A 26,225-nucleotide genomic window follows, 5' to 3' on the forward strand; every position below is an offset into this window, starting at 1 on the left:
GAGCTTTGCTGGGGTTGACTTGGTCTCCTAATGCCGGGGAGTACTAGTGGGAGGAGCTAGACCCGAATCTTTAAGCTGTTTTTGGCAGAACTTGGGGCTCGAAGCCTGACCCTTACCTTATAGTTGTAGGGCAATGTATGGGTGAAAGTGGAGTTAAGGTATTTTGAGCACTGACAGAAAGGGCCGGGAGTCAACCTGGTTTTCAGGCTTTTCTGCTGCACCACTAGCTTTGGTTCCTCTTCTTCTGCCTCAGATGTCTCTGTGAACAGGGCTTCCTTGGTGGCAAGGACACCATTAGGGCCAGCATTTCTACTTCGCCGACGAGCAGCTCTTCGAGTCCGAAGATGTGGGGAGTTTTAGGGGAAAGTTGGCATTGCATCCTGTGGAGTTCCCGCCACTGTTCTCAGTTGATGACACAAATATGTAGAGCATATTCCTCCCCCTCTCACCACATATATAGCTATTTACAAGGGTGTGGAATTTAATAAAATATCTACTTGTCCAAGGGACAGGCTGCTTCTTAAATCTACTTGTCCTGTAAAAAAAATCTACTTGGCCCTCTGGTCCATGTAGTGTGACGACAAATTATGGCAGCAATCTCATTCTGTAAGAGCTCTGATAATAGCCTCTCTGATCCTGCCAGGGCAAATATTATATCAGGGCCTTAATACTTGCAATTGTAATCCCTACTGTAGCAATTTCTTTATTTTGCTACCTTTCCGCGGATCTACGTATCGGGCCTGGAGGAAGCAGTAAGCATTAGTTCCAGGGCTGGAATGCCTTTGAGTCTGCAAACCTACTAACTTGCATGTTTTAAGGATGTTTACTAGCTCTTTTTTAATCTTTCCCCATACTGAGAAAGGTTGGAAATTTACTCCCGACAGTGGCAGAAGAAGAAGTTCTTCCAGGATTGGGGAAAAAAGTGGTTGGAGTCAACGTGAACTTGTAAACACTCAATAGATTTTCGCATGAGCAAATCTACACATGCATGAATACTTGTGCTAAGATACAGTTCACAGATATTTTCTTGGAGTACGAATTCCTTGTCTACTTCTGTAAGTTCTTGTGAATTCATGAATGCCACTAATTCAAAGACATATTGCATGGGTGCACTTTTGTGACTTTAAGAATTCTGTCCCTAATTAGGTCTGGCGTTGACCAAGACATTTTGTTTTTATTATTATTCTCTTTCTCTCTCTATCGGCTGGCTTTATTGTGAGTGATCGCATTCTGCTGTTTCACAAGGAGAAAATTGACACACAAAGTAGTTTTGGTCACTGCCAGGAACTACTGTGGCAATCAATGGCGTAATGAAACTGGAAGGGGTCCATTTGCGAAGAACATGTAGCCCCCCCTCTCCCAACCCACGCATGGCAGGTGCTGTGCTAAGGGGATGCCCTGGAGGGGTCTCCCGGCACCGCAGGGACTGCAGGAACTTTGTTACACCACTAGTGGCAATGTGTGTTTTTTTAGACCAAAAATCGTTTTTTTTCCTTTTTGCCAGTGTTCATTACAATGGTGAGGGCCTGGCAGCTCCCACAACAATAAAGTGTTACAAAAGCCACGTCAAAACAAGACATACATTGACAAAACCAAAAAAAAAAAAAAGAATGTTGAATCGTTGACTTAGCCTGTGCTTGTTTATTTTCAAGCTTCCCATAATCTTGTTGAAAATGTTGCACTGATTTCCATTAGGAATATTCTTTTGGAAATCCTAGCATGCATCAACACATTTTTCTTAATGACACTTCAAAGAAATAGCACCTAAAATGTCATAGTAGTGATAGGTTTTCGTTTACTACCTGCATTTCTTTCTGGACATTTTATTTTGAAAGCAAAGAATCATCACTCTTGCTTACAAGCTTCTGCAAACATCTGCATATAATCAGAGAGCATTCTGGGAGCTTTAAACAGCCTCATACTGTCAAACGTTTTAAATGTGTGCACACTTTTTTTTTTTTTTACTGGAACCACTGTGGGTAGTGCAGTGTAACCGTAGAACGTTTTATTACAGCACTCACCCTAATAATAAAGGCTTTTCAATAATGAACCATAAATACAACATTCAAACACCATTAACATATGGACGCACATATTACCTCAACTGCAGACAGTCCTTTCTCTGTAAACTGGCAGCCAAAGGGTTTGTGCGGCAGGTGGTTGGGCCTACTTGTCCCAAGGACAAAATAAACATGAAAACTTGTTGCCCTTAACCCCAAACAATATGTCCCGGGCTGTCGACAATATGAATTTCACAACCCTGTATTTATATAATATCTTCTTAACTTCAAGACCAAAGAAAGTAAAAACAATTACAAACAGATACAAATATTCGTCTTTATTTTTTTTTTTTGTAACAGGCTTTTGGAAACACGTTATAAGTAGCTCCTACTGCCAACAAAATAAAGTGTAGCCAAAGTGAAGGCAGGTTCATGGTATAAACAATATTAGAAACTCAATAGAATAAACAACGAAAATGTGCTTAGGATAAAAAAAGACATTCAATGAAAAATACAGTGGTACAAAAGAATATTAAAAGCATGTTTAAAGAGAGTAGAAGTCCAGCCAAAGAGATTTTTGAGCTCTACTTTGCAAGTGAAGTTAGTTTTCATTGCTATTTGATTGAACTAAAGATAGGGAATGCAACAACCTGCAGCAACTCTGAAAATGCCTTTCTAATTAATTATCATAGAATTCTGTGATTTAAACTTGGAAGCAAATTGCCAGATTTACAAAGTTTTTGACCTCATGTGCACATAAAAGCAGTTTAGGACAGTAAATCCTACATCCCGAGTCAAGATTAATGGAATTTTCTATCTTAAATTTCACTCATAATAGTTGAAAATGTACTAGAGTGCCACATTTACACTAAGGTAAATTTACATCTGGGGTGAGAGAGAGCACCTCATATGGGGTGGCCTTGCAAAATAGAGTTTATAACTAAAACATTTAAATTTGTAGGTACAAACATTTTTCAGATTAAGTCTCACAATGAAAAGGCAAGTGCCTAGCAGACTGAAAATGGGAAGATAAAACTACAGTGTTTGATGAGGCAGACAGAAGAAAAGGTGATTTCTCGAGGGGGGGTGGGGGGGGGGACTACTTTCACTGCAGATAAACAAATACACAGGCAAAGGGGCATTTCTGCATGATTTACCAGTGTAAACTTTGCACTTGGTGAAAAATGTACATAAGTACATTTTGCAAATGTGGGCGTAAAAAAGCTACAATGTATGTTTCTGAACAACCACTGTATTTCTAAGTGAAAGCTACAAGGCCACAAACCCCTGTATCTACTATTGCATTTCTGACTTTTTGCAGTCTGGCTTTGTCAATGGGGATTAATCTGGGACATTAGGCTCTTATCATGCATGTAACTGAAAAATACAATAATCAATGACATAATAACATGCTCTTGTCTTTCACTGCAAGACCCGTCATTGTAAAGCTCTATTCAAACAGTCATGAAGGAAATAATGCATTCAAACGAATATGCCTGTGACCAGTGTGGATAAAAATTACAATAGTTAACAAAGCTTTGGTTAAATCTGTATATTGTATAGCCTTTAACAAACACATACTGAACATTTTAACTATATGCAAAACAATTTGTATGAAAGTAACTTTTTTCTATGAGTGAAGCACGCTGTAGCTGATTTTGTGATGCCAGAAGGCAATGTATGAAAGGCCTGAGAAAATATCAAGTAAACCCGTGTACAAAAAACAAAGCATGTCCTTCAATTCAAGTTTACCTGATGTGCTGAACAAAGATAATATTGATGAATAGGAAATGCAGCTTGAAAATATTCCAGAATAAGAAAATACCTAATTCTGGCAAATAAAACAAGGAACGATCTAGAGAAGCAGAACAGTAACATGAACAACAGTAACCAACAGGGAACATTTGTTCAACATCATTCACAACATTTGAACGATTTACAGCATAAACTTGAAAGCGAAAGAAATATATAGGTAGCAATTTGAAGATGTATAATATAAGCGTAGGGAAGGGGCACTGCTTCCTTGGTCATGGTTGGCTGTTAATGAATTCGTTCGTGCATTTTGCTCTTGAAAAAATATTTGCGACAGCTAGAAAAGTTGTGGCAGTCAATTTTACAGCTGTGTCAATAGCAGCACTGCTACAGACGTACACTTTGCGAGTAACAATTTTCGGTTGCATTTAGCTATTTTTGCTGAACATTTGCAGGAAAAAAAAGAAAATATTAAAATGTTAAAAATCACATATATAATGCATTTCATGTGGTAATTTGGATTAGATCACAATAAGTGGTTGTGGTGCACTTATATACATTTTCAATAGACTATTTTCAAGCCACAACTGAAATGCACTCAGAGTGGTTTTTGTTTTATTTTCCAACATTGCCAGTGCTGCACAAAGACAACCGGCTCTGTCAAGCTGAGTTTCCTTGTGCAGCACTATTTCCATGAAGACGCAGGGGGTCATTATATGTTTGGCGGACAGTTTTGACCATTTGCCGAACTTCTGATGGGGAGGTTGCCTCCAATCAGGCTACTTCCTCGCAGGCCTAATTAAAAGTTTCCCATAGGCTGACGGGCGCAAACCTCGGTTTCCAGCCGCCAGCCTAGTGGAAAACAGGCTACAGAATTGTCACCAGCTAGGATTTGAGGCCGCTGGAATGCTGTAGTCCGCAGGGTGCACCAGAACCCTCGCAATTTCACTGTCTGCAGAGCAGACAGTGAAGTTGTGAGCGTGCTGGGCAGGGACCCCCCTGTTGCCCTCTGCACCTGTTTTCCGCCAACCTTTTGGCGGAAAACAGGGTTGTAATCCCCAGGGCAGCGCTGCTTAGGATCCCCGCCACCTCCAGACTGCTGGGATCAAAGAACCTGGTGCTCCGACCTCCAGGGTTGTTATGTGGCAGTCGGACCTCTGCACTGGTGGCGGTCCAGACCGCCACTGCGAGTGTAACGGTCTATAGACCACCACACTCGTAATGACACACTGTTTTGAAAAATGTTGAGCAACAATAATTTTTTAATGGATCTCGTGTATTATATATGAAAATAAACCTTCACCTTAAATTGCAGATGTCAAAGACCTGTCTAGTATACACTAATGGTTCTCGAAAACGGTCTTTGTGATGCATGGTTTGTGGTTCGTATCCCGTTCTTTTTGCTGCATACAGAGCACTTGAATAAACCAACATTTATTTTACAAACTCCTTGGGTTTTGGAGACTGCAAAAAGAGGTCTTTGTGGAGCAAAGTTATACAGCAACAGATCAAAGAGGCTGTGAGGGAGCGCACACTCAAACCTTGAGAGGACTCGTGACATTAAAGCCAAGTACAAAGAAACAAACCAAGCTAGGGCTCCAAACACCTAAAGTGCTAAGCCTCAAGCTCCGCAAGGAGTCCTTTCTGTAAGACCTGATGCTTCTATTAGCTAATACTACGGCCCTCTTAGTGATCTTGGACGGATGATAGCAACATCTGCTTAGCACTACAATGTGAAAATGTAACACACTCCCTCTGAGCAATTCCTCTCCTTCCACATCATCTTCCAGCAGTGAAATGTAAGTAAACCGGCTGTCAGCAGCTTGACCAGCAATTAACTTGTTTTATAACTAACCATGAGTCTACCTTAAGCCTCTTTTTTGCTTGCTTATTAAGGAATGGTTGTAATTAGAACCAACTTTTGAAACTGCGTTTTGGAACTGCTTCCTTTGAAAGCAAATTTATTTTGTTTTTGGGGGGAAATTAAATAACGTATGGTGACAACCTGTCCTTTACTGAAAGTTTGATTAATTGATGTTGGGTTTATTGCCATTAAATTGTTGTGATAACAGTGGTCACCAGTAAGTTGAAATGGAGAATTTTCAGTCACTGCAACCTCACTTTTGGGGCTTGGGTTCTGTGAGAGATCTCAATGGCTTTAGTATATGCAGGAATAAAGCTCATATTTCCTGTTCTAACCCATGAAGTGGACACGTAGCTTCCACACAGGAATAATAAAGCACAATAGATGGACTACAAAAGCATTCTAAGCAGGAAACACGCTTAAATGGCTGGAATGACCTCAGTACCACCTGAGCTGTAATCCTGAGATTGGAACTATACCCACTACCCACTTGCTTGACCACCCTGGGCTCCACGCTATCCAGAGTTATGTCATCCTTGAAAAAGAGAAGTATTCCGCATGCAACAAACTACAATCACCACTAGATTTGTAAACATCAAGTGGGAGTAAATTGGACGTGCAAAACTCTCATTTAGTTGAACTAACGCTTTGTGGCTTATATAAATTGCTTGCTTTAGAAGACTGAGTGTGCAATCAGATTGTCTGCCATCCTGTTTGCTTCAAGGAAGTCCAAATGCACTTTCATGAAGAATGCTTAATCCATCCTCGGAAAAATAGAACCCATAATTGGCGGCACTGTGAGATAGCCATTCCAAGGCCTTACCCAATGCTATTTGAATTAGCTTATATGAAGTCAAATCAGGTGGGCTCTACTGTGTTCAGAGGTTTATATCAGTGTCTACATCAGTGAACAAGAACTTAACCATTCTGTAATTTCTTTTGTCATGAGGTGCTTTTACCTTAGGGTCATCTTTGTATGGGAATTAACAGTAATTGTTTAGCAGACATAACTGGAACTAATAGACAATACTGAAAGGTTGTGAAAGTTCTCGTCTTTGAACGCAGATTCAGTGACGTGGATGGTAAAGTTAAAAGATGATTCCTTTTCTGCTCAGCACAGAGTTTGCTGTGAAGGGCTAGTCTTAGGAGGAAAGCAGTTGAACCTCAAGAAAAACATTTTGTGAAGTACAACATTTGTACGTTGTGGATAGTTCATGGTCAGGTGGTACATAACATGTTAAATACATATGGAGGCAAATATGAATATCCAATCAGTAGGCTGGCTTTGCAGAGTCCACAAATGCTGGGTTGTATGGTGGCTGAGCTGCTGGGTACGGTGCTCCGGCACCAGCTACAATACAAAGAGATGGAGATGTTAGAAGATATGAATCTACTCTATGCACCATACCATACTTCATTTTACACATGAAAAATATATTAATAATTAAGATATATTTATGGCTGAAGACAATCCAAGCTTTACTACCCCGAGATAGCACTGGTTGCTGTAAGAAATACAAAGAGAGTTGGGGTGGGGTTGCATACTACATGAAGCAATGTCATTATTTACAAAATGGATATAGACTGAACAAAGGGTAGTTTTAAGAAGAAAGTAAATGAAGACAGCAACATTAATGGAGTGAGAATGGGCATCCTATGTGTCAGAGGTTAGTAGGGCACAAATTAAAAACCACAACGTGTGCACAGGAAGAACTGAAAGTTAGAAGCACATAGAGACAATTTTAACATTTTTAAAAACTGAGGAGGAAATATTAGACTATAGTTACAATTATTTAAGCTGACTGTAAAAAACCTATAACCTTATAATCAAATTCTTAAGGAAACTGTGTAAAGTGCACCATATGACACAATTTTTCAGGAGAATTCCTCCCGCCACTCCCCCGAATGCAATTTTAGTCTAGGATTTCACCCACCATTCTGAGAACACAGTTATCTAGTAATTTGTCCTCTAAACACTTGGTGATACGGTGAAGTACTGCATTTGAATTCCTTGGAGTACAGATATGGTTGATTTTAACACTGTAATGCCCATCACATTTTATCTTGTCCAGTACCTCCAGCCAAAGTCTCCTCAATTGCAGTCCTGCATCTTCACAAATTCCGCTTTAAAGATGTTTAATTAGAAGTGTAAGGCACAGTGATCTCTTTTATAGCACCCTTGCAGTACCACTGACGTATGACAAGCAGGTAAACAGACGTCGATTAAGGCACCAGCAACCAACACAGCGGCAAATGTAATAGAAATACTTGCAACCCAAGAGGTCAACATTTCATCCAAAGTCATGACGATGTCAGGCTTGAAGTCCAGAAGGGCAAAAAGTAAACTATGATATCAAACACTGCATATTGTGGTCTTTTTTGCCACATAATTCCAGGGGGCCTGCATATAACTAAAGGGCAAGGAGACCTAGTTGAATTGTTTTTTTTTTAAACAAGCCCCTTAAAACACAAACCACTCCCAGGTGCAAAACATTTATTTGACAGCTGGTACAGGCGACATGGCAGGCAAGGCAATGAATAAATAATTGTACACCAAGAATTTGTGCTATCTGGATCACTGTCCCTTTACTGCAGTATGGGGAGTCAAACAAAATGCCCATACATTTTCACACGCTTGGGGAGAGCCACCTCACATATTATTAATGATCCTCAGTCAGTCTTGAATTTAAAAATTTGTAATAAAATATTGACCACGGTACAACAATTAACTGTAAGCTCTCCTCCAGGTTAGTTTTATTAATATACACACACACACACACACACACACAGCTCAAGTTTCACAGACTCAAAAGTGTGTAGTTCATCTAGCCAGGTTTCAGCTTTGTGTTCGCAGTCTGTATCATGTTATAAAAATAAAACAAGCCCCAGAATGCAAAGCAGAAACAAACTAAATGAGCGAATCATGCATCAAACTAGGGAGCTGGACAACTCTATGGATACTGCTCCAAGGGCTGGTTTCAGCTTGTATTGTGTTATAAAAATAAAACTACAAGTCCCAGAATTAATTTGTATGCTGCAAAGAACATATACTAAGCAGATCAGAGTGCATATAATGTAAAACTATCAAAGTAACTCTGGCGATAACTGTTCTTTTTGGTGAGAGAAAGTACTTTTGTCTAGTGGAAGTTGGGCACACTATAAGGTATGGCAGAAGGTTAATGTTCTTTCTGGAGAGAGAAAATACTTTTGTCTAGTGGAAACTTGGACTCATTATAAGGTAGCGCAGAGGATTAATGTGCCTGCTGCAAAGAACATGTGCTAGGCAAAACACAAAGTGCATATAATGTAAAAATGTCAAAATAACTGGCAATTTATGTTCTTTCTGGAGAAAAAACATAATTGTGTCTAGTGGAAGCTTGGAGTCAGCATAAGGTAGTGCTGAGGGTTAATGTGCCTGCTGCAAAGAACATGTACTATGCAAAACACAGAAAGCATGTAATGTAAAAATAACTCTGGTGATTTATGTTCTTTCTTGAGAGAGAAGGAACATTTATCTAGTGGAAGTTCGGAGTCATCATTAGGTAGCAGAGAGGGTTAATATGCCTGCTGCAAAGAACATGTACTAACCAGATCAGAGTGCATATAATGTAAAAACTGTACCACAGTTCGAGTTCGCACTCTGAACGCCATAGGAGCCACGAAGCACAAACAAAAGAAAATAGTAGTTCGCCCAAGCTGAAATATATCGGTAATCGTGCATTTATCTCTGTAACAGGGTCGGTGTCCAAGGTGGTAACCAAAACGCCCCAAGGCGGGACAAATATAAAGCATTTAACAATGACATTAAGTGATATTTGAAAGGCAAGCCCACAAACGAATATAGGTGATGGGTGTGGTTAAAATCCCACAATACTTACAACAGGTCAAAGCGCCGGCATGCTTGAACTAATAAAGTAACCTCAACAGCGTGCCATGGCTAGACCCCTTTACTTTGCCAGTAGGCGTTGGCACAATGTTCCTATGTTTAAATGGTCAAAATGATTAGAAGACTGTGGAAACACAGAAAAGTAGGTGTTTTTGTTCATGAATAGTTGAAAATGTAATCCAGTTGATTTTAATTTCTGGCCTAGAAACACCATTACATGTCTTGTTATCCTTATATCTAAAAGAAAAAAATAATAAAATACATAAAAGCTTTCAGTCCGTTCTAGTCCTTCATTGGTCTGTATAGGAGTCATTCACTTTCCGCTTCCATCCATCACAAAATACATCATAGGCCAATGGGGATAGGCCACTTCATTCATTGTCTGATATTCTGCGATTTCACTTTGTCTCTTCGTAAAGATAACAGCCGGCTAAAAGGTGCCAGACGTGGTGTATCTGAGGTGGTCAGCAACAGTCCTTTGCTTTCTTCTTTTACATTTTAAAATTTTTCTTTTACTTGTTTTTCTCTACAAACATATGTCCATCATATTTCGATGGTGTATTTTACTTTTTTGGGCGCATCAGTAAGAAAGCCTGACTACTACATCCTGTCAATAGCTCACTTTTTTGTGGAAAGATAATGCAAATAGACAACTGCCTAGAAGTAGGGGAACGTAGATTGCCTCAACGCAATCTAGAAGTCTCTTGGCAGCGCCACAGGACCTGCATATGCTGGAGACGCCTGACACACAGACGCTGCATGCGCCAGCGATGACGCGGTGCAGCGAACTCACTCTAATATATTAACGCTCCTGAGAAAGCATCTACACCCTCTCAAAAACACTTTTCTAACGTTTGAATGTGTAATATTAATGTAATCCACGGCAATGTACATAAATCAGTTTAGTAAAGCACTCGTCTGAGACAGAACAAGTTAACCAACCCGACTGTGCTTCTTTAAAGCTTTAAAGGACGCAGGATGGATGAAAGTCCGAGTGGAAAAAAAGCCAGGAATGAAAACTGACCACAATAAAACACAAGCAAATCCAGTGAGCGAGTTTGTCCGTTCCACAAGTCCAGCACACATTCCTTAACCGCCATCCAGAATGAAATAGGGTAACTTGTTCAAAGTTGCAGAATAGGATGCTGGAAAGAGAAAACTGAAACCACGTAACTAATGACGGATGCCACCTAAAAACAGCAATATATTGGAATATCCAACACGTGGAAAGTCAACATATTTCAGAAAATTAACATCTTGGTGATGAGTAACTCATGCCACTAAAACAAAGCTTGACTACTCACAGTGGCACAGGGACCAAAAACATCAAAAACAAGTAAAAGAAAAACACTTGAACATTAAGCATGCATTTGAAATAAGTTTTGGGGCACAACAGGCTAATATTCTAATATGCAGTAGAGAACAGGTCTATCTAGTGGCCAACTTGTAGTTACGATTCCTCACCCAAAACCTGAAAAGCCAACTGTAAAAAACGCAACCGCATTAAACAATGTAGCCAAACAAGCATTGGCAAAGCCAATCGGTCTCACCTATGCAAGAGCTACTGGCTTTGCCAATGTGTTTTAGCCATGATGTACACCAAGGGGGCTGAAGTTCAGCATGGTTAAAAGTTAGTGGCATGGAGTGCCGTAGAGAGGAATGGAGAAGAGCAGAGTGCTGCTGAGTGGAGTGGCAGAGAGTGCGGAGTACTGGAGCAGCACAGTGTGGAGTCACGTAGAGTGGACTGGTGTAGAGTGCACTGGCATAGAGTGCTGTGGCACTGAAATCCACTGCATGCAATACAGTGGTGTAGATCAGAGTGACACAGAGCAGAGTTGAGTGCAGTGGCGCAGAATAGTGCAGCATTGCAGAGTAGTGCAGCATTGCAAAGAAGCGGGTCAGAGTGCAGTGGTGCAGTGTAGAGTGCAGTGGTGCAGAGCAGTGGTGCAGAGTAGAGTGCAGTGATGCAGAGTAGAGTGCAGTGATGCAGATCAACTGTGTAAAGTGCATGGGGTAGAGAGCAGTGGTTAAGGGTGCAAAGACAGCGTTCAGTGGAACAGAGTAGTGTAGACTGTTTCAGAATAGAGTTAAGTGGCACAGAGTGGAGTGGTGCAGGGTAGAGTGTTGTGTAATAGCGTAGAGTAAAGTGGCATAGAAGGTAGTGGCATGGAGAGCAGTGGTGCAGAGTAGATTAGAGTGGCGTACAGTGGACTGGCGTAAAGTGTAGGGGCATAGAGTTGAGTGTTAAAGAGTAAAGTGCAGTGGCGTAGAGTGCAATGGAATAAACAACAGTGGAGTAGAATGGAGTCGTGCAGTTTAGATTGGTGTGTCCTGGACTGGAGTGGTATAGAGTGCAGTGGTGAAGTCTACAGTGGTGTAAAGCACATTGGCATATAGTTGTGTGGTACAGAAAAGAGCAGAGGGGCGCAGCATGAAGTGGCATAGGGCGCAGAGAAGGGTGGAGTACAGCGGAGTATGCAAGGTACAGTAGCGCACCGGTATTACAAACAACACATTTTCAATTGAAATGCCCGTTACATTTGCACAGACATACAGTTTTATTACTAAAACTATCAGTGCACAAACGAAAATGTGTGGAAAATGCATCACCAAGTGTAATGATTTGTTTTGATCATATTAAATTATTTCTTTCCAACACACTTCAGAAATAACAAAAAAAGTGCTTCCTCTGTGTTCCCAATTCTGATATATTCTGAAATAGTGTGTTCATTTAAATGTTGTCGTGTGCTAGAAAAAAATATCTTTCCTACTCTAGTATCCATCAAGATTGTCACTAAATCCTTTCACTTTAAAGACCGAGAAAGAAAAGTAAACAAGAGCCCAACATTTGACTTCTGTCTTTGAATGCACAAGTGTGACAAGACAAGACCAAGATTTAAAGGCCTGTTTACAGATAGGGAGCATGTGGAACAATACAGTAAAGACGGTTTAGGCAACAAATTGAACTTGGAGAGCATAAAGCAAATAAATCCAGCAAATAGAAAAACAGAAAAATATAAGTTACAAACCAGAAAGCCAAAGGTAATCAATGGGCGGAATCTACTCCTAAGTCAACTTTCTGAAATCCCCCAATGTCTTTAGCAAACCAGACAGCTGTGCGGTCTGGTAGGCTGCGACCTAAAAAATGCTAAGATGCAGCCAGTGTTGACTGCGTCATAGAGCTCCTTTTTTAAAGGCCTATATTGTGCTTCAGCCCAAACTGCTGTACAATTTGTTTAAAAAATAAAATAAAAAAAAGAAGCGTGGGGGAAGCAACACATGGGGGAGTTTGCAGCAATAATGGACAGCAGGAGGAGTGTTTAGATAAAAAACACAAGGGAGGAGAGAGGAAGTACTAGCCAATGGCCAGGGGAGCAGGTTTGGGGAGAGAAGAAACAGTACCTCAATCAAGACTGTAAGCGGGGACGGTCACTTATTAAGTTGAATCAATCTGTGCTTGATCCGTGATAAACAGAAAGAAATGGAAGTGACTCTTGGCCTTTGCTGCCTTCTAACTGGCCAGCAAAGAAGGGTGACACTGAAGCCAACAAATGGTAATCAATGGGCAGACTCCAATCCCTTATAGTAAACAAAAGGGTCGCACAAGCTTGAGATAAAAAGGTGGCATCCCTTTGCACAGATTAGAAGAGAGCTAGGCACACTCTATAAGTGTAGCCCAATTACCTGGCCTTAAAAAGAACTACAGTCAGTTATTTTTCCAGTGAACCCTTTACCCCATCAACAGCATCTGTTTTCATAAATCCAGTCATCACTGGCATGCTTGTTCACAGAATGGTTGATGCAAAGAGATGAAAGTTAAAGGAAGATCTGAACTAATTAATTGGCCAAACTTACAACATACACATGGTCTACACCGCTGTGGAGGGATTGTTCTAAAGCATGTCTTATGCTAGATTGTTTTGTTACTCTGATTTCACAGCATCCAGTTAATTTTGTTCCTTTATTATCAGGCTTCGTGAAATCTACTTGCCCTCTCACTACAGCAAATCAGATTTTATCAGGGCGAGCTACTGTTAAGGCCAACTGGCCCAGTCTGGCAAGAGGTACTGGCAAAGAAAAGGTGTTCTGTTCATTCAGAAAGTAGATGAGCAATACAGATGCCTTAAAATATTGCTAGGTCAAAGCCTACCAAACAGCACAGCTGTTTGGTTTGCAAAAACCTCTTGGGGAAATTCGGATACAATATCTGGGAATGCATTCCAAAACTGATTACCATTGGCTTTGTGAGCTGTAACTCACAATTGCTTGTTTCCTATTTGCTGGCTTTGTTTTATGCTGGTCAGTATGTGATTGTCCTTCCTGTGGAGCATAGCCCGTTTACTGTATTCCTCCACAAGCGCTCACTTTCTGTAAACAGGCCTTTAAATTTTGTTTTCTGCTTTGCATTTAAAGACAGGGGTCACATGTCAGGGTCTGTCTTCCAAGGGAGCTTGCTGTTTACTTTTATTTTTTTGACTTCAAAGTGAAAGGATTTCTTTGACAACCATGGTGGTTCCTGGTGGTGTTCTGGAAGAAGGCCGTACGATGTTATTTTTTTCTGGCACATAACAAAATGTAAATGTACTGTGCTAATCTTTCAAAATATATTAGAATTAGGAAATCACTAATGAAGCACATTTTTGTAATTCTTAAGTTGGGTGGAAACAAATATTTTATTATGATCAGCTTACAAATTGCTGCTTATTTTATTCTCAAAATTGGTGTCCACTTTATTTTCTCCAACTTCAAGTTGGAGGTTTATTGTAAAGTGAACTAACTCGCAATCGTGCAGGGCACACACCCAAACAACATAGCTTGTAAATTAACTGTAAAAAAAATTCAAAATATATTACAGTAATTCTGAAGTAAAATTTTTGATAGGATCAAAACACATAATATTTTGACTTGGTGATGTGCTAAAGATAAATAGTTGCGCAGCCTAATATCCCCAAATTATTGTTTATATATATAGTTTTATCATTAACACTGAATGTGGGTGGTAAGGTTTGTGGCCATATCAATGGAAATGTCTGTACACAACAGTGCCCCAACACATCGTGCTTCAGTCATATATATATATATATTTAAAAGATAATTTAAATATGAACTGAGAAACATTTCTGCCGCGTCCTGATGTCAATGTTATTAGCCACTAGGAGGCATGTTCAGGCTAATGTATACCTTGTTAGTGGCCTAGTTTTTATTATACATGTAGCAAACGTTTAGCCTATTAAACCAAACAAGAGTTCCTTGTACTGCAGACATGCTGAACTCACATATTTGAAAGTGCTCTCCTATGTATAATAAAAAGCTGACTCAAATAAATTATTTGCCAAAGATCACACAGTTTGAGACAAGTTTATGAACATTACAGCTAGGTGGAGTAGATTATTTACATTACTAGACCTGCAGGTCTGGTACCATTTTTGAGGCCTGGTGATGTTTAATTTGAGCAGAGGACCAAGATGTTGACTGTCTCTCTCCTTCCGGGGAGCCAACTCCCAACTCCAATCTGAATTTACATTCACACATTTCCTAAATTCCACTACCAGGATTTTCTTGTGACATGGTGTTACTCTCCCATCAGAACTTCAATCTTTTTCCATTCGAAGTACAGTTAACAAAAACACTGTTTCTCCACAGTGTTGCATGGTTTGCACCGATCCAGACTGACAGATTCATGACTCACCTACTGAAACCAGATGTAGGATTTCCTCCATTGGATCAACTGTTCCCAGCTGGTTATGAGCTCTGGTACTGACAACTTACTGACCTTCTCTGTCAAGGTTCTGTTTCTGTCTGAATGATCTCCAATGCCTACCTGTATCTAAGTGTTCTACTTTCAACTTTAACATATGCAACAATTGCAAAATTAATAAATCAGCTAAAAAGTGACTAACACCAACCTCTAACCTTACCTACAGCCACTCTTAAATGTAATCCTTTCTTCTTGGCTCCGTTACTTTTGCCAGTATATTGTGCAGTTTCACAGCCTATACTTTGGCTCGAAAAAGCTCTTTATCACACATTCACAAAAAAGGTGAACATTTGATAGCTCTCCTGGATGAATAAATTAAATTAAGATAGTCATACAACGCTTAGGCCCTCATTTGGACCTTGGCGGTAAAAACCGCCTACTGCTGTGGCAACGGCCGCCAAAAGACCGTCGCCACGGCTACCAGCCATCCGCCATAATATGACACAGCTGGATTTCTGCCAGAAGGATGGCGGAAATCCGGTTGTGGCCATGCCAGCAGTAAGGTGGCGCTGCTGCCAGCAGCAGCAGCCTACGCCAGTAGCCGCTGCCGGGCATATTATGAGAATACGGCCTGGCGGTGTTCTGCTGGCAGATGCTGCTGCTGGCAGCAGCGTTCTGTCTCCTGCCGGAGGACCCCCTGGACACAGGTAAGTGGGTGCTCCGACAGGGGGAGGGGATGTTGAGTGTGTGTGTGTTTATGTCTGTGCGTGCGTGTATGTGGATGTGTGTTGTGTGTTTTATGTATGTGCATGTTTGGGAGTGTGAGTGCGTGTATGTTGAGTTGTGTGAATGCATGTCTGCGTGTATGTATGTAAGTGTGTGCGGATGTGCGTGTGAATGGATACATGCATGCGTGGATGAATGTGGGAATGGGCGTGTGTATGCATGTGTAAAGGGAGGGGCGTGTATAAAGAGGGGGTCTGAAGAGGAAGGGGGGATGGGAAAATGTGGATGGGTGGGGAAAACCCTCATCAGTGACAGGGAAGGGATTCCCTGTCACTGATAGTGCCTACTGCCATGGTTTTAATGACGGTAAGGAAGCCACGAAAACCATGCCGGTAGGAGGGGTCATAATTCCGCAGGCAGTACAGTGACGGCCACCGGGCTGGAGACTGATGTCTCCAGCCCGGCGGCCGTTACCGCCGTGGCGGTTGGTGTGGTACATTGGCGGTTTGGCTGAATATGGAGAAAAGTAGCGCCAGCCTGTTGGCAGTACTTTCCTCCATATTACCGCCGACCACTTGGGTCGTAATGACCCCCTTAATCTAGAAGACGTGGGTCTTCCAGTGTGGACAGTGGCAATTGATCAGAATTACTGAAAAGGTATCCGACAGAAACTGTGGAAGTTAAAAGTTGTGTTAATATGCTCACTCGACACACAAGGGCCACACTGCTTTTCAAATAGGTCATTCATTTTCAAGGGGTAAAGCATATTTTACAGACTGACTAATGGACTTTGCTTCCAATAAACAAAAAATAAAGTACACGAAAGTGGGTTATGGGTTGAAAAATATATGTAAAAGAAAACTAGGTAGACAAGTTAGTGAACTTTGATCCCCAACTGTGTGAAAACATGCTCTTCTGCCTTCTGTCATGCAGAGGTCCAGTCTATATTCAAGCCCCAGAAGCTTGCATTAAAAAAAAAAAAAACGTAAAATGCTGTTAGTTGGAGCAATTTCAGTGATTCTTTTATCAAAAGTGTAGACCCCTCAGCGTCACTGTTTCCGTAAGAGGAAGGTTAAGACAGAGAACTACCAACACTTGGCCTTGCATGCCTCACGCAAAAGCATTTCTAGGAATTGGCATCCCAAGAAGTGTGGGGCCTGATGATGGGATTCATTGAAGACTTCTTGTGTAATTTTTCCAACACAATTGTATTTTTTTCATAACATTTCTCACACATACAGTAAGGATGTTACCCAGTAGACATCTGTTCTTGGCACGTAGTGCTGTAGATTCACATACTTTGCATAAGTCCACCATCTATAGTTGGGCTCAGAGTGTTGCAAGTTGTTTTTGTTAGAAGAATCTTTTTGAGTCATGAGATTGAATGTCTCCTCCTCTCGGTGATAGTGCGCATGGACATAAAGTCCTTTGTTAGATTGTTTTTCCCCCACAGGCGGGTAAGGTGTGTGTGTGTGTGTGTGTGTGTGTGTGTGTGTGTGTGTGTGTGTGTGTGTGTGTGTGTGTGTGTGTGTGTGTGTGTGTGTGTGTGTGTGTGTGTGTGTGTGTGTGTGTGTGTGTGTGTGTGTGTGTGTGTGTGTGTGTGTGTGTGTGTGTGTGTGTGTGTGTGTGCAGTGAATATACATATGTACAATATTTGTAGAAGAATTCTACTACAATGACCACAGGCTTCCGGGGAAGAGGGGGGGCACATGAGAATCTACAGAACTACATACCACGAACAGATGTCTACTGGATAAGTAACATTTTCCGTTTGATTGAATGTGTGGCTGTACATACACATGCTTTGCATAGCCTCTAAAGCCGTCCCCTCCAAGTAAGCAGGTGGCTAGCCTGTAGGAGTTGGAGTGGTTTGAAAAAGTATCCTGAAAACTGCCTGGCCAACATTTGCTTGATGGCGAGCTAAATCATCTACACAATAGTACTTAGTGAAACAATAGTGCTTAGTGAACGTGTGTGGTGAAGACAAAGTAACAGCTTTACAAATATCTGCTATTGGAAGGTTTCCTAAAAAAAAGCCATAGAAGCACCTTTTTTCTGTTCGAATGTGCTCTAGGAGCTGTAGGTAATTATCTTCTAGCTTTCAGATAACAAGTTTGAATACACTTGACTATCCACCTAGCTATCCCAGCTTTTGAAATTGGATTGCCTTTGTGAGGCATTGAAAATGCCACAAAAAACTGTTTAGATTTTCTAAAACTTTTAGTCCTATCAATGTAAAACATAAGAGCTCTTTTAACATTTAGTGTGTCTAGAGCTCTTTCAGCGACCGAGTCTGGCTGTCGGGAAAAAAAACAGATAACTCAACTGATTGGTTGATGTGAAATGGTGAAATTACTTTTGGGAGAAATTCAGGGTTTGTCCTAAGGACTACTTCATCTTTATGTACTTGGAAAAGGGGTTCTTCTAGAGTGAAAGCATGTACTTCATTTAGACATCTTAGGGAAGTGATAGTCACTAAAAAGGCAACTTTCCATGAAACAAAATATAAAGAACAGGAGTGCATGGGTTCCAATGGTGGACCCACAAGTCTAGAAAGGACCACATTAAGGTTCCATGCTGGAGATGGAGCAACCCAGGGTGGAATAATTCTATGTCCTTCCATAAATGCTTTGATTACAGGAATTCTGAACAAAGAAATGTGTTGTTTGTTTTGGAGGTAAGAAGCTATAGCTGCCAAATGAAGTCTAATAGTTGAGTATGCTAAATTTGCCTTTTGTAAATGTAGCCGGTAACAAACAATGTCTTGCACTGATGCTTTGAGTGGATCAATGTGTTTAGGTTGACAGTAGCATTCAAAATGTTTCCATTTTTCAGCATAACACTGTCTAGTTGTAGGTGGTTTACGTGCTTCTCTAAGAATATCCATACATTCAGAGGGAAAATGTAAATATTCAAACTATGACTTCAGGAGCCATATCGCAAGATTGAGTGTTTTGGGGTCTGGATGTCTGAACTGACCTCAGTTTTGAGTCAAAAGGTCTGGTCTGTTGGAAAGTTTCTTTAGGGGAACCACAGATAGATCAAACAGTGTTGTGTACCAAGACTGACTTGCCCATGTGGGGACTATAAGGATCATGGTGAGTGATGTTTGTCTCAGTTTGTGAACTAGAAATGGAATGAGTGGAGAGAAGGAAAAGCGTAAGCAAATATCCCTGACCAATTCATCCAGAGAGCATTGTCCTTGGACTGAGGGTGTGGGTATCTGGACGCAAAGTTTTGTCATTTTGAATTTTCTATGGTAGCGAAGAGATGTATTTCTGGTGTTCCCCACAGGTGAAATCGTTGGTGACGTATTTGTGGGGGTAGTTCCTATTCATGGACTTGTTGCTGTATACTGCTTAGGAGGTCTGCAAACTGATTGTCCCTTCCTAGGGAGATATTTTGCCAGTAACTGCACATGATTGTGAATTGCCCATTTCCAAATTGTCTGGACAGACTAGAACCACTTGGTGGGAGAGTTGTGGCAGAAATGCTTTGAGCACTAGAAAGACTACTAGCAACTTCAAGCAGTTGATGTGATAAATGTGTTGAATGTGATCCCCGTCTGCCTTGTATTGTAAGGTTGTTGAGGTGAAATCCCCAATATATCTGTGATGCATCTGTAATGAGAGTGATCTGAGACACAGGGTCTTGAAAGGGCCGCCCCTTGGAAAGGTTGGTGGGATTCTACCATTGCAGAGAGTGGTGAGTCTGGCAGTCCAACAACACTAGATCCTGAAGATGACCCTTTGACTGAGACCACTGACGAGAGAGACACTGCTGTAAGGGATGCATGTGTAGTCTGGCATGAGGAACAAAGGCAATGCAAGAAGCCGTCATCCTTAAGAGCTGCATCACTAGTCTCACTGTGTAGTGTATTTATCCTGTAACTAAGACAGAAGAGTCTGGAAAGCTTGCATCTGTGCTGGGATTCGCTATGCCAACCCTGAGTGAGTCCTGAGAATTAATCCCAGAGAAGGCTGTATCTGTGAGGGTTGGAGATGGGATTTGAGAAAGCGGATTGTCAATCCAAGAGTGTCTAGAAGGTTTACTGTGTACTGAGTATGCTTCTGACATTGTTGGATGGTACTGGCTTTGCTGAGCCAATCGTCCAAGTATGGGAAGATGTGAATATGTTGGCTTCTGAGGAATGCAGCCACTACCGCTAAACATTTTGTGAATACTCTGGGAGCAATTGTTACCCGAATGGTACAGCCTTGAATTGATCATGTTTTCCCGCAGTGAGAAATCTGAGGTATTTGCGATGTGCTGGATGTATAGGAATGTAGAAATAAGTAGCTTTAAGGTCTAATGCCGTCATGTAATCTCCTTGCTTTAATAGAGGTAGAACATCTTGCAGAGTGACCATATGAAAATGCTCTGCAAGTATGTATAGGTTGAGAGATCTGAGATCTAGAACTGGTCTTATTAACCTGTCTTTCTTTGGTATAAGAAAGTACAGGGAATATACTCCTAACCCTTGTTGAGACAGGGGAACTGGTTCTATAGCCCCTTTGAGAAGAACGGATTGTACCTCTTCTTAGAAGAGAATGAGATGATCTTGTGAGTGTTTGAGAACAAGTGGGGCAATATTTGGTAGAGTAGAAATGAGTTCTAGACAGTAACCATGTTGGATAATTGATAGAACCTATTGATCTGTGGGGATTCTGGACCACTGTGGATAGAAATCTGCTAGCCTTCCTCTCACTGTAGAGGAGTGTGCTATGGGGATGTGTAAGAAGTCACTGTCTTGTATTTGAGGCCGGACTTCTAGAGGTGGACGCCTTAGCCCTGCCTTTATTATTTGCACCCCTTTAGGAGCCTCTGAAGGAACCTCTATAGTAAAAATCTGTTCCTTATTTGCTTTGTGAGGTGGAAAGCTCAGTAAATGATGTCTTGAAACCTCCCCGAAGTTGTGGATTACGAAAAGTACCCATACTTGGTGTAGTTAGTAAGGTCCCCATATATTTAGCTATTTCTGAATCAGCTTGTCAATGATGGTATCAACCTCTGGGCCAAACGTGTTGTTTATCGAAAGGCATGTTGAGAACTACCTGTTGTATTTTTGGCTTGAAGCCTAAGCACATCAGCCAAGCATGCCTACTTATAATAACACTGGTGTTTACACCACATGCTGCTCTATCCGCTGCATCAATGGCACATCTAGTTGAATTTTATGAGAAATCCTGCCCTTCTGACCCCTTTTTTGATGATCCTGTGAAAGTAACTGGAGCAGTTCCTCCATTTCGTCCAATGGGCCCTATCATACCATTTCGTCCCAGTGGGCCCTATCATACCTTGCCAGGAGTGCCTGAGAATTTGCAATTCTCCAATGATTAGCAGCTTGCACAGCTACCCTTTTACCCACTTAATCCAGTTTTTTTGCTCTCCTTATCAGGTGGAGCATCTCCTGTGGACTGGCCATTAGCATCCTTTCATGCCACACTTACTACTATAGAATCTGGAGGTAGTTGTGATTTTATAAAGATTGGATCTGAGGGTGCTGCTCTGTATTTTTTGTTGACCTTTGGTGTAATAACCCTGGCCTTAAAAGGTTCCTTGAAGATCTGAGACATGTCTAAGCATACCTGGCAGCATGGGTAGGAACTGACTCTCTGTATGAGTGTTGGTCAATGTTTTAAAGAGGAAATCCTCTTTGATAGGGTTGGTGAGCATATGTACATTATGGTATGCCGCTGCCCTTGCAATAAAATGATTGTATGCTGTTGCATCCTCAAGGGGTGAAGGACTTGCTGGATATAAATCAGGGTAATTAGGGAGTATGGGATCATAAAAATACTATGGATCTACATCCTGTGGAACACCACCTAAATCATCTCCATGAGGTGATGACGACGCTTTTGGAGAGAACTGAGGCTGTACGAAAGGTGTGGGAGATTGTGGTGGTGGTGGAGTAAGGCAGTGAAGAGAGTGAGGTGAAGAATGTGGAGGTTGATCTGAAGCCTTGTTTTTATCCTCAGAGAAACAGTGTCCAATTTTGCCTGTTCCCTTCTGTATATGGATCTGGCACTGACGAGCATCCATTATTTCTAAAATGGGCTCCATTGGTGAAGTCCCTACAGATGAAACAGTGGAGTCTTTGGAAACCATTATCCACGGTTCCCAAGCTGAAGTTGAAGGCTCCTTTTTGGGAGCCGAAGTGCTGGAATTGAAAGCTCGACACAATGCCAAAATTGGATGGGATGCTATTGAGTCCTTGGTAAATTTTCAGTGCCGAACTGGAAAGGCGGTCATCTGAATGTAATTTTCAGATCAGACCATGGCCCCAAGGCAGTGGTGGACCGATGACCAGCTTGGAAGTCTTTTTGAAAGTGTTTTATGAAAATGGGGCTGGCATATATTCACGTATATTGCTGCTGGAATCCACTGGCTCTCGATGTCAGATTCGAGTCTCAGATTGAGAGGGCTGCCTGATGTCCAATTTCCTCTTGTGCATGTTCCTTTCCAAAGACGTCGGGAGCGTCTTCCGTTGTCTTCAACGCCATCCCTAACCAACGCGCTCTTTAGTCCCGGAGAGTCTTTATTTTTTATTTTTTTTATAACCAATTTTATTTTGTTTAAAAGTAAAAAACGTGACCGTAAGTACATGATAGCACCACTGATTGAGGCAGATCAGCACATTTCTTGCAATTGATAACACTCTTCTCTTCCCCAACCAGAACATAGTACCACTACTCAAAAATGCGACCCATGGTGGGCCTGCCATTTCTCCCAGATTTTCTCATATTTTCGAGGGCAGCCACGTGCCTCATAGATTGACTTTTCTAGTTGAGAGCAACAGTCCACCCCGGCTCACCATCTCCAGAGTTGTTCAACGTCTCTTTTGGCCACTAGGCATGCAACCCCAACAAATATTCGATCAGCTCTTGGTCTCCCCAACGCCTCCAGTATGCCCAACAGCGCCACCCTCACAGTCAACCCACTCGAACACCCTAGGACCTCAGAGATCTCCCTCTCCACCCCCATCCAGAAGGGACGCATCCCAGAGCACTCCCAGGCTATGTGCAGTAGGTGCGCCTCTAGATGACCACATCTCAGGCAGCCAAGAGGGGTCCCAGGGTATATGCTTTGCAGGCGCCATGGGGACAGGTATGTCACGTGGAAGTAATTTATCTGCACCATCCTCAACCTGGGGGATATAGCCAGTTCCCTGGGAGTGAGATACGCCTCCCTCCAATCGCCCTCATCTAGCTCTCCCACCCAGGTGGACCATCCGTCCCCATAGGATGGGAAGCCATCCGGTGCTTTAGTAAGCAAGGAACGATAAATCTGGGTAATGGCACCTTTCCCCAAGCATCACATCAAAAGTTTTGCCTCAAGAAGGCTTTGATCTGGTAGGGATAAGTTTGGCGGCAGGTGGGCCCGCAGGACATGGCACGTCTGGAGAAAGTAGAAGAATTGGGTGTTGGCTAAGGCAAAATGTTCTTTCAGCTGTTGGAAGGACATCAGACAGTTGCCACTGCATATATCCCCCAGGTAGGTAATCCCAATTGTATCCTACTGCCTAAAGCCCTTCAACCGGGACACCTGCTGCAACCAAGTGCCCGGCCACAAGGGCGTCAGCTTGGTAAGGTACTGATCCCAGCCCGCCAGCCGCAGGGCCGCCCTCCAACATCACACGGTCACCCGCGTGCAATAAGGAGCTGCCTGGGGAACCGGACAGCCATACAGCAATCCCAGCAGGCCCTCGAATCTGAGGAGGCAGAGCTCCAAGCTGGGGGATGGGACACCCCGTCCCCATGGGTTGTCCCATCCCCCAGTAAACCACTCACAGACGGAAGGCCACGTGATGGCGCCCTCCTGCCCATATAAAGGAGGTGAGCTTGGAAGTGAGGGACCAGACCAAGGCACAGGGCACTAAATAGGGAAAGTTTGTTAGGACATACTAGTAGCGGGGGATTTTGAAAAGGGCGTTGCGACCCAATGGGTTCAGGGGCAATCAACGCCAGCAAGCCAGGTCTCCCACCAAAGCACGGGACAGGGGCTGGAAGTTTAATTGCCATGCCAGATCTGGAAGCAGGGAGAGATAAAAACCCAAATATTTAAAGGCGTTTCGCTTTACTGGGATATCTGAGCGCCACTCGTTTCCCCCGTGGCTTCTCATACCTCCACCAACATTAACTTCCTAGGGTTAAAGTGCAACCCGAGGCCACACCATACAATGTCAGGAGCTAAAGACAGTGGGAACCCGAGCTCTGGGGCTGCACCAGAAACACCAGGATGTAATCCGCATATAGGGACACTCAGTCCTCCTGGCCGATCCCCCACCTCCAACCACTAGCAAGCAGTTCACAACGGAGGAGGTATGCCAGCGGCTCAATGGCTACGGCAAACAGTAGGGGAGAAAGGGGGCAACCCCGACATGTTCCCTGCCTAATTGGGCCAAGAGAGTCTTTTTAGATCGAAAAGACCTAAAAGCATCTCAGTTTTTCTCTGTATGTTCTGGGGACAAGCACAAGTTCCACACCAAGTGTTGATTTGTGTACGGGAACTTGGAGTGGCATCGAGGACAGAACCTAAACGGAGTTCGTTCCATTAGCCCTGCATTATTCGACAGCACTTGACATAGTAGCCCCAAGAAGGGCGTGGACGCCCCTATAAGTGTTGAACCGACCCAGATGCTGGGAATCGGATCGATTAGTTTAAGTTTGAAAATACACAATAAAAATACTGTTGTAGCAAGAAAGACATAAAGAAAAGTTTGAAAGAGACCAAACAGATCTACTGAAGCAATAGGAAACACGTCCGAACCCTGCGTAGAAAAAACAATCTAACAAAGGACTTGATGCCCATGCACACTATCACTGAGAGGACGAGTCACTTGATCTTGTGACTTGAAAAGATTCTTTGAACAAAAACAACTTGCAACACTCTGAGCCCAACACTGGATGGCGGACTTATACAAAGCAGGTGTATCTACAGCCACACTTGCCATCGAACAGTAAGTACATCTAAAGAAAATGCTAACAAACTAAAGGTATGTAAAAAGCAATCGAAGTAAGTGTGCTCATCTTAAAATATTTTGAAATATAGAACAAGCCAAATCAGAAACTAGACAGGAGGAGGGGCCATTACATGCTGTAAAACGATGAAGCATGACATAGTGTGATGGCTAGCATAAATGTTCTCTTAGTGAAAGCTCCCTGGGCGATAACTTAGCACGCAAAGGAGGGACATTTAGCAAAATGCACCAATAAAAGTTAGGCATTTAAGACCAGCACAATAAACAACAAATGGGTGTGGTTGAAAGCCCATATTGAATACAACACGTCTTGCAGACAGTGCTGTACGCTGCCAAGCTCAACTTAAAAAAAATTAGCAAATTAGGTTTTTTTAAGCGGGTGGAGGAGAAGCAACAAGGGATAGGGGAAAGCAACACAGGGGCAAAGATGGGCAGGCAGAGGGCAACACAGGTACAAGGGGGATAAACATTTTTGGCGATGGGTTTTTAAAACGGGTGGGGAAGCAACAAAAGGGACGGAAGTAACACTGCGATGCATGATTGTGTGGACGAAAGGAAACACCGGGAAGAGGAGAGAAAGCAACACGGGGGCACTGGTGGGAGGATCAAATTGGCAAAAGAGGTCAACATGGAGCTGACATGGAGAATGCACATGGGTAAGAAGGTAAACCTGGGGCAGTATGGAGGAACAACACAGGCAAGGGAGAGGAATATGAAGCACGCAGAGGGAGAAGAGAGGCACATGAGGGAGACAATAGGGAAAACACATGCACTCGTGTAGATTGCTTAAACAAAACAACAACAAAAAAGTAGCAGTTGAAAAAAGTGAGCACTGGAAGAACATTCTCCATTTTCCAGGGGCGGAAGAAACACAAGAAGAGGAAGGAAAGCCCACACAGATAACAAATATGAATCAAGCAAAAGAAAATGAGAATACCAGAAAGACCACCATTCTAAGCAATGGGCTGGCTCTAAGCCCACTTTAAGTTAAGAATATGCCTCACAACAGACAGCGTATGAGCTTTCTTAGAGGTGGCCCAATACATTTTCTTCTGTAAATGTCTGTGTTGCATTCAAAATGTACACTACTATCAAAGGAACGTTTGCATGTAAAAGCACAGTGCTAGCTTCAAAAATCATATTTTCACTCATCCTGCTCAGAAATCCACATCCAATGGCTAAATTCTACCCAAAATCCCACAAATCTATGGATTAATACGGGTGGTCAACCCTGTTCTTCTCTGGTCTAAAAGACAAATTATTTCTTGTTCTGAATAGCTAGACAAACTACAGCAAGGGATCTTTTAAAAAACACC

At 42.2% G+C, this 26,225-nt stretch overlaps 1 protein-coding gene across 1 annotated transcript in view; it reads right to left on the reverse strand.

Annotated features, from left to right (window-relative positions):
• Window positions 1-2,323: 2,323 nt before the first annotated feature.
• SHISA5 (shisa family member 5) overlaps window positions 2,324-26,225 on the reverse strand; it is a 356,775-nt gene continuing 332,873 nt past the window's right edge. The window contains exon 5 of the mRNA XM_069206693.1: window positions 2,324-6,967. Within this exon, the coding sequence (XP_069062794.1) occupies window positions 6,888-6,967 (80 nt within the window). The 3' untranslated portion in view covers window positions 2,324-6,887. The remainder of the gene's footprint in view (window positions 6,968-26,225) is intronic.

The sequence above is a fragment of the Pleurodeles waltl genome, chromosome 9, assembly GCF_031143425.1.
Source record: "Pleurodeles waltl isolate 20211129_DDA chromosome 9, aPleWal1.hap1.20221129, whole genome shotgun sequence".
Classification (NCBI taxonomy): domain Eukaryota; kingdom Metazoa; phylum Chordata; class Amphibia; order Caudata; family Salamandridae; genus Pleurodeles; species Pleurodeles waltl.